At 40.3% G+C, this 9,797-nt stretch overlaps 1 protein-coding gene across 1 annotated transcript; it reads right to left on the bottom strand.

Moving 5' to 3' along the window:
• Positions 1–875: 875 nt before the first annotated feature.
• Positions 876–4,870, bottom strand: LOC118411003. Its single transcript, XM_035812996.1, has 5 exons — positions 4,714–4,870; positions 3,248–3,506; positions 2,484–2,611; positions 1,439–1,644; positions 876–899 (listed from the first exon to the last, which is right to left on the bottom strand). Exons 1-5 carry the CDS (start codon positions 4,868–4,870, stop codon positions 876–878), a joined length of 774 nt encoding a protein of 257 aa, XP_035668889.1.
• Between the last annotated feature and the right edge of the window lie 4,927 nt (positions 4,871–9,797).

Raw genomic sequence — 9,797 nt, 5'->3', positions numbered from 1 at the left:
GTTGATATGATCTTATAGTGCTGCTAAATCCAACTACTAGCTATCATAGCTAAGAAAACAATGAATAAATTGAATTAATAGATATATAAGAAAAATTAGTAATTTTAACACATGTTAGTCATGAAACTACAATAGATTTAACACAATTCTGGAAATGTTTTCATGGGTCAAAAATGCATACCATACAGGTTTCCATCTAGATAGCTAAGAAGACATGCACATTCTATATATTAACAATGCCACATAACCCCAGTGTAACATTGACAGACTTCTAGTGCATTAACCTACCTTTGGTTCAGTCCATCCCTTGAAGTGGGGCAGATTTGATTTGGACTGGTCCATCCCATCTAAAATCAGACTCAGGTAGTCCCTTCGTCTGCTTTCTGCTCTTGCTCTCCTCTCATAATATGTCTCTCTCTCATTCCTACAGAGCAAGATTTACATATGACGTTTGTTTTGTTTCTTCTCATGGAAAATATGTAACATGAAATAAAACGTAACTGTTGAGGTGTTTCTTTTTAGATAGGCCTGAGTAAAGGTCATATATTTTAAATGTAACACCAGTGTTGAGAATGTGAGTGGGCTTTGCAGTGATGCACATACAAACGAATGACAGGTAAAATCTCAAAAGCAATATGATTAACAAAGTTAGTTTCATTACACTTTTTTGTACGTGTAAAACTTACTGTTGACGTTGTAAATGTCTCTTCCATTTGCTTATCAAACTCTGCCTCGCAGTGTGTGAAACCTCTGATGCGATGGTCTGTTTGGCAAGCATACAGACATCGCACTGTTTCATGCGACAGGCCTGAAACCACAAATGAAGTGGACAGTGTATTAGAAGAAATGAAGTATATTGCAACACTGTCACAAGTCTATCTTGAGAATTCATCTTGCACCTGCATGGAGAAATCATTTATTCAAAACAGGGTAAACCCTAGCTATAGTCTTCCTGATCCAAGAAAGCTGCTACATGTACAAGGCACAACTTTGTTAATGTAGGTAATGTGTCCTCAGTTTACCTAACTATAAAGCACTATAGCCTCATTATCATTACTCAGGGCTCGAAATTCTTGTTTCTGCATACCTACACTGGTGCAGGTAACATTGAAAATTACCTGCACCAGGCAAATTTTACCTGCACCACTTTCATATTAGGAATTATGGATCATACTAAAACTGTTTAGGAACCATTGCTATTTTTCTTTTATACTTTATAGGTGGTAACAGTCAATGCAGCTAGTAACATTCCGTATACATCTACATCATAGTACATTTATGTATAAAACCCAATACATCAGAAATACCTGCACAGCTGCGATTTTACCTGCATATGCAGGTGGTATTTTGAGCCATGTTACTTAAATACAAATTGAGGCAGTCCTATGACGTTTTGTTTTTACGCAAAACAAATTTGAGCCTTCACGTTTCTTCTTACCTTTGGGATAGAAACCTGCTTGAAGTGTTTCTGCCAAATTGAACAGAAATACGAGAGGGTGACTGCTGCAACTTTGTGCTGGTCCTTATACTGCAAGTAGATCTCAGTCCTTGTCAGCCCCACAGGTAACAGAATCCTTCGGCTGTCAGGGCTTCTGTCTCCCATCGTTGTGATATATGCTTGCAGGAAGCCTTTGGCTATACTTCCTAAAATACAAAGAAAGGAAAACGCATATGACTTCCATCTAATTCCAAAAGGATTTTTATGTTATTTTCATGTTATTGTCTTTCATTTTAGCAGGATGATCACTTAACAAACCATTATATTAAATCAACAGACCAATAATCATGCCGATCTGCCAACCCTACACCACTTACCTGTACTCTCGGCCCCAAGAGCTATCTAACACTACAAAAACAAGACCATAGCATGACCAGAAGTTCTACTGCAGTACCGTAACAAGCCCATTATGGGTCCAAAAATCTAATCATTTCCAGGTGTTGTCAAGATCTACCAACATGCCAAGTATCAATACAATACATTCAGGCATTCTCTATTATGCTGGTCTTCTACACAAAAACATGCATGCATACAAATGCTACCCAACATTGAGTTCAGAGGCCTCATATCTACATGAAATATTGTGATTATGCAAATTACTTTCACATCTGCATTGTCTATGCTTGGTTATGTATATGCTTGGTTATGTACACCTTTAACTAACTTATACAGGCCACAATGTTGAAAATCCAATCATTTATTACTTAAAAGAATTATGGCAGTTTTGCATTGATTATGCAAAGATACAGGCAACCACCTGTTGTCAGAGGACACATTGAAACAGTCCCATCCATTTTTACATAATTAAGACCATTTCCCAAGCAACCAACTGTCTTGACCAACCAGCAAACACATCTTTGCTTGGGTCTTTAACAAACTTCTCAGAAACAAAAGTGATAGACATCAAGCTCAGTGGTGGCCTTCAGTGGTTGCTTAGGACAATTTTGACTGTGCACATATTTACAACCATTACAGAACATGTTACCTTTTGCTCCAAGGTTTCCTTCAAGTGCTGGTTGCCTCTCAACAGCATAGTAACCAAGGTTCAGATCGCCCATTATGCGGTAATGACTGGACCGGGAGATCCCAAGGCAAATGCCGTACCAGGTGTACCTGGAAGTTAATATTACATCTTGCATTAGAATAGAATTCCAATCCATTGCTTTATGCTTTTTTCCAGTAAACGTAAAGTGGCGGAGCAAATTATGACAGGTGCCATTGAAAACTTGTCATGGCAGTTCACCTTTTGTCTGAGTGGTAAGCCTCCTAGCTTGGAATATCACTTGTTTTTAAAACTGGGCATCTAGGAATATTGTAAATGCAGAAATGTTCGCGGTGGATTAATGTTCACGGTTGACCACTTCATCGCGAACTTAAAACCACTGCGAACATTTTTATATTATGGTATTAGACTGCAGTCTATGGTGTTACCGCGAACTTAAATCCACCGCGAAAAGTCCTTATTCCCACTACCGCCAAATTAAATCCCAGTGAACTTGAATGCATTTACAGTATCAGGTCAAGACCAGTGGTTTCAAATTTCGATATTTTGAAAATATACTAGATTTTTGCTTTAATATCAGAATTTCAAACAACCATTTGTCAACATGATATCCCTGAACGTTCGCTTTTTACAAACATTTGGTATAGGTTACCCTTCAGATAAAGGTGAGTTAATGTGGAAACCTGTGTACTGTAGTGTGAGACTTTGTAGTTGCCAATCCGATCATACTAAATCAAACCACTTACATGCAAACAAATGCTCCATTAACCAGATACTTCTCGCCTTGTCCTTCCACATGGACTTTACATGTCCTGTAGAGTTCCAGGAGCCTTGTTTGTCGTATAGGGCCCTCCGGCAACACATGGACTCGTTGTCGAAAATCTAGGACAGCAATCTCATCAACTTCTATGTGGCAACTGTGCTTGCATTTACATCCTTCCATGAGCTTTATTCGGATGTGGTCCATGTCCATGGCCTTTACCCTTCTCATCCTTTTCAAAGGATCTAGAAGAAAGGGAAACAAATAACTCATCATAACCTGAGACTGAACATCGCATGTGTTTTATTCATGTGAGTAATGCAACAAGAATGCACATTGTAAAGCAGGACAAGTTAGATTAAGCTTTTGTGCAACAGAATATGCTGTCGCACTTGCCTTTTGGGGATTTTTCTGACTTGTCCACCAACCCTTTGTAAATAGCATGTTGCGAAAAAAAAATTAGTGGTATCTGTGAAAAGATTAAAAACTCAATGATATACACATAGGTCTACTTTAGGGATTTCTAGCGTACAACAACTGATCATAGCAATTGCCTTTTTTGTAGCCGTGGTATATTTAAGGGGTAGTGACCCGCCCCGAGGTGTATATGGTGTCATAACGCCTGGTCCTTTTCTAACGCCTGACAGGCTGACACCATGTACACCATGGAACAGGCGGGTCATTAACATTATTATCATATAGCCTACCCAAACTTGCAAACTCCTGTGTGACGCATACATCCCTTGGTACTATACGTGTGAATTCCGCTGTCGAATTTCTGAAATTCACATTTGTTCTTTGGTACATACATTTGTAAGGAGATTACAGATTCCTTTTTGAAAACCAAAATTTCCAAACAACAAAACTCATTACCAATGTTAACAGAATGAGCCATTCCCCCCTTGCAGTCCGTACTTATTCCCACTGCTTTGGCTTATGTTTCGCTCCTTTTGATTGGCCAATGCCTGCATATCCCCTACTTTCTTGTGTATATTGATCATTCTAATTGGTCAGAATGGATCGACACGGTATAGATTTGCATCGACACTGGTGCCGGTGTCGATGCAAATCGACAACGGTGCCGGTGTCGATTCATTCTGACCAATCAGAAGGAGCGAACACACCGGCCTGGCCGGAATCTTTATGTTACTGCGTCATAATCAACGTTGAACTGGGCCTTCTGATTGGTCCGCGGCACCTGGTTATATGATAATATGTATTAACACACACACACCTTCCTACATATATATATATATATATATATAGAGATAGATAGATATATATAGATATATATAGATATATATAGATATAGATATATATATATAGGGATAGATAAAAGCTCCTTGGATTGATAGAGCCATAATGTATAGTAAGTCTGTTGGAATGGTAAATCTACATGTACATGCTATGGTCTTGTTTTTGTATCTACATACATGTATGTTGTATACAAACCTCTGTCAGATGTAACTTGTCTCTTGGCGGACGAGCTGGTATGTGCTTCTCCAGCTTCTGTTTGGGTAGCATTGCTTGGGTCGTCTTCCATGGGCTGTCCTCCACGCAGTCTAAGCTGAACATTGATAATCTCATTCTCAGATGTCACACCTGCCATGCTGGTTACCTGTAAAGCATTACAAAGCGTTTGTATTCTATGTCTGTTGACCACGTTCGGTCATTCATTCGGTGGTTATAGGAACTAATTGTAACCATGAATTATGACACTGTATACTACTCAGGGCGGGTCATTTTGAACACTTATTGAAACAATGTCCTTGCATGAATGCATGAAAACCAGCAATTTTAGCTGATATTCTAGTTTTCATGTCTAAAGGCCATCTCTGTTACAGTTTATTGTACTATAGCCACAACTCTCCGTTCTTGCACAGGCTTTGTTTATTAACTGTGTAATTCAGAGGATCACGTAACTGATTTTAAGTTTGTATGTTCATCTTTGAAAGACTTTGGGACTTGTTAAGCAAAATAGTTTCTACTCCCCAAGAAATAGTTAGAGAAAAAAAGCTGCTTTGAGATCCACCGTCCAGGGAGAGGGGAGGGGAGGTAACATCTTGGGTGAGTAAGGGGAGGTTCTCTAATGCTTCTGTGATCCGACAGCAGGAAATGGTAATTCTTTTCTCCCCAAGTTCCGAAGAGAACTCCATTTCCTGTCTACTCGCAGATAGCGCAGACACGATATGTGGGGTAGGGTAGCGGCGTCACCATCACAAACAAAAAAGGATAGAACAGACGGGTTAAGGTAACGTACTGGTGGTACCAACACCACAACACCACCGGTAAGGTTCGTCGTCTATCTTAAAAGTCTCATCAGTCTGAAACAATTGTGTCCATTTCCCCCCTCTCTTTATCATTACTGAACTGAACAGCATGGGCATGGTCACTCTTTAAAGTTTAAGGTCTTATTGATGAGTTTCTTCTTCCCATAGACTTCTATGTTATAATTCGTGTTTTACATGGTCGCCTTTATAATGAAGCTACATGAAATGTCAGCAGATTTTTCATTCTATGTTGAGCAAATTTACTCTATATAATAGAAAAAAATTGCCAATGACTAGAATCCATAGGTTTGTTGTTTATAGCAATTACAATCTACAATTAGTCAATCCCAGCAAAAGGCACTTTTTCCTTGCTAGCGTACAACCGCACCACTCAGAACCCAGGACTGTGTACCTCCGACCTAGCGCGCGGCTGTCAAACTTTACCTGCTGATTTCTTCAGTTACAAGCAAGCTTTCACCAGTCTAACTTTTGATATCAGTTCGGCTGGCCAAAAGCGAATTTCTCACCGCTAAAAACATGCGTCCATGCAGCCGTTCAGTTTTTGGCTCGGATCTCTTTTAGGGTACCCACTCGCGGAGTAATACATCAATGAGACCTTAAGTTTAATGTATTAATAAAAAAATCTCTCAGAGGAAAGAATGTCGTTTTCTTAATCATCTCTGAAAGTCTGGGTGTCGTACGTTAATGAATTAGCCTCTGAGAGGTAATTAAGTGCGAGGTCATTCTAGACGTAAAAGCGCCACCTAGCGGCCTTGTTGCCAATCTATAGGACAAAGTGCAAAGGCGTCGAGAATGACGCTTTTGACGTGTCGGAAAGACTCATTAGATCCGTCTGTCTATGAGTTTGACTGAGTAATGCTCTCTTTGTGAATTTTGTCTTTGTTTATTTGGAATATATATCAGAGAATAGTCGTGAAAGGGATCTCAGCACGACAGGCACGACGAGATTCATACGGATCCTTCTACGACAAATACTAGTAGTAACGGTTATATGGCAGATCGGGTGAAGGTACTATAGCTCACCAAGTCAAAACAGAGCTTCATTACTAGAAATTGACGTTAGTTGCGTTTCAAGGTTCCTTATGTCAGAGGCGGGCAAGCCAAACTGAGCCTTTCTGATTGGCCTTTTCATAGGTGTGACGCCTAGCGCGGGGGGGGGGGGGGGGGGGGCGTTCGGGACAAGGCGGAGAATGCAAAAAATAACTTGGAAGTAGTTTACACCAAGAAAGACAGCTTTAGAACCTTAGTCCTCTTTCAAATGGCTTATATATCTAGTAGAGTACGATACAAGAAAAATAACAATAATAACGCCCCTTGGAAATGTAGACTCGTCCGTTACCATGTTAACGGAAATAGGTAGACGGAGTAATCTGCAGCCAAAAAATGCGGGCTGGCGCCCGGTTATAAAACCTTTTCAATTTTTTGCTCCAGCGCAAATCGTTGATTTTTTATGAATATTTTTCATATTTATTTAAGGTCTCATTGATGAGTTTCTTCTTCCCATAGACTTCTATGTTATAATTCGTGTTTTACATGGTCGCCTTTATAATGAAGCTACATGAAATGTCAGCAGATTTTTCATTTCTCACCGCTAAAAACATGCGTCCATGCAGCCGTTCAGTTTTTGGCTCGGATCTCTTTTAGGGTACCCACTCGCGAAGTAATACATCAATGAGACCTTAAGCCGCTCTACGAATGACACGTTTCAAACAATATTCTACCACATGCACCCAATGAACGTAGACTTTCTCTCGGTCGCGAAGGAGCCGGATGCAATCAATGGCCTTTGAGGTCTCATTGATGAGTTTCTTCTTCCCATAGACTTCTATGTATTAATTCGTGGTTTAAATGGGCGCGTTCATAATGAAGCTACGTGAAATTTCAGCAGATTTTTCATTCTATGTCGAGCACATTTACCCTATATCGTGGGAAAAAATTGCCAATGTAAACTATACGTAGGAACTTTTTTTATAGCAATTACAAACTACGATTAGTCAATCCCCACAAAAGGCACTTTTTCGCTGCTATTGTACAACCGCACCACTCAGAACCCACGACTGTGTACCTCCGACCTAGCGCGCGGCTGCAAAACTTTACCTGCTAATTTCTTCAGTTACAAATAATCTTTCACCAATCTAACTTTTGAGATCAGTTCCGCTGGCTAAAAGGGAATTTCTCACCGCTAAAAACATGCGTCCGTGCAGCCGTTCATTTTTGGCTCGGATCTCTTTTAGGGTACCCACTCGCGGAGTAATACATCAATGAGACCTTGATCTCCGAGCAGACAACAGTGTCAAGCCGCTAATATCCGCTGTCATCAGTGTTCTCGCCAGGCCTTTTCAGCATATGGGTTGGAAAAACAACACTGTAAAAAGCCCGCTACGCTGTAATTTCACCCAGCGTAGCGGCATCAAAAATGTGGGGGAAAAAAGAAAAGAAAAAAAACGTAGTAAAAATAAAAAAAGCACGCGCCAAGCACGCGCCTCCGCTGTTTCAAGAAGTTTTCAATTCGAAGGGAGGTGCAAATTAGCACGCCGCCGTACCGCGACGATCTTTTTGGTCTCACAGCCACCCTGGACCACCCATCCCGTGTGCATCCGCGCTAAAACGTAAACATTAGCGAGTAGGCCTCACCGTGACTTGGGGTTAGAGGGGTTGGAGCAGCGGAGCAGCCAATATGTATATCAGATTTCCGGGGAATCTCCTCATTTGGGGAGCAGGGTTGAACAACACAGGCTGTTTGTTTGGGCCATGACATTATATATGATATACAGAACTTTATTGCACGACAATTGTACATGGTACAAAGTATGCCAACAACTATTACATAAAGTACAAAATATAGAGGTATAGGATAAAGCTTAACATCATAGTTAACATAACAATAAGGGCTAATATGCATAATTCATTCGTATAGTATCATAATGAAGTAGGCTAATCAATAGCTTCAGTATTCTTTCTAATAGCAAAGCAGTCATTGATATATTTGCCTATTTTTGCATTATGGGAGTTCTGAAATCTAAATAAATGTGCAAATCTGTCTGTAGCATCGTCTTTTGAAATATGTTGTACTTGCTTCGAGAAACGTGAATAATTCATTGCGTAAACTAGCGCATCTAGAACATTCCATTATAAAATGAAATTCATCTTCAATATGATTTGGGCAGAAAGGACAAAACCTTTGGTCGGGGGCTACATTGTGGTATCTGCCTGTTTCAACATTCAACTTATATATAATGTCCTTGGTTGGGGCAAGGGAAAAGACAGGCTCCTTGGTTTGGAAAAGAAAAAAACAACGACATGTACGATGGAGTTCTGACAAATGGAAACTTCAAGACCTCTCAAGTGGCACAATAGGACTGTTCACATTGTTCTTATCCGCTGTTTCATTATTCTTTAGAAGAAAAATAGAATAATAATTTTCTGGCGGACATGGAAATCGTGACGATTTTTTTACATCATGATCACGGTGTACTGTTTGTTATGCATATACTCCTTTTTTAGATATCTGCGATACTACAACATTTATATAAATTTCCGCAGCGAGAAAGTTAAAAATTATAGGTTCAAGGGATGTGTTGGGCAGAAGAATTTGATACAGAATTGGGGCGTGGGGGGGGTGTCTTGGTTGCACGGCGCGCACTTTGAACGTAGGTGCTAGACTACTCTCCAAGCAGAGGTTAGGCTCAGGCTGTTTTTTAACGTTTTTTTTTAGTCGTTTTTATCGGGCTTTCTATTTTGTATTATATCTTGCTGTGTCTAAACCTAATTAGACCGGACACAGCGAAAAAAAATGACAAAATAGAAAGCCCGGTAAAAACGACTAAAAAAAACGTTAAAACACAGCCGGAGCCTAACCTCTGCTTGGAGAGTAGTGCTAGACGGCTATAATGTGTTGAAGTGATTAGGTTTGTGGGGCATTGTGAGTTCCGTGTGCTGGCATTAAAGGCCGCGAGACGCCAAGAAAACAGTGCAACATAGAAAGCCCGATGAAAGGTTTACAAACTAAAAACGTTAAAAACACAACCGGAGCCTAACCTCTGCTTGGACATTGGCGGTGCGCGGAATGTTTGCAAACTACCACCCGCGGCCGGCCCGTAACTCTACATCCGTCCAAGCAGATGCTACGGTATCGTAACATACATGTAGGCCACAGCAAGTAAATTTTATGGATGACATCCACGCGTTTATTAATTTCCTTTGTCGGGTAGTCTGTCTTTTTAGCCGGCCTTTCGACTTGTCGCC

Source organism: Branchiostoma floridae, chromosome 3, assembly GCF_000003815.2.
Source record: "Branchiostoma floridae strain S238N-H82 chromosome 3, Bfl_VNyyK, whole genome shotgun sequence".
NCBI lineage: Eukaryota > Metazoa > Chordata > Leptocardii > Amphioxiformes > Branchiostomatidae > Branchiostoma > Branchiostoma floridae.
This window is presented reverse-complemented; position numbering and strand designations above follow the sequence as displayed.

Bases quoted from the DNA above. Each gene is read 5' to 3' on its own strand.
- LOC118411003 (XM_035812996.1), bottom strand. From the start codon at position 4,870: ATGGCAGGTGTGACATCTGAGAATGAGATTATCAATGTTCAGCTTAGA. The intron at 2,612-3,247 runs GTAAGTGGTTTG...ATTAACTTCCAG, and splicing joins AATGGAGCATTTGTTTGCAT to GTACACCTGGTACGGCATTT. The intron at 900-1,438 runs GTAAGAAGAAAC...TTCTCCATGCAG, and splicing joins AGCAGGTTTCTATCCCAAAG to GTGCAAGATGAATTCTCAAG.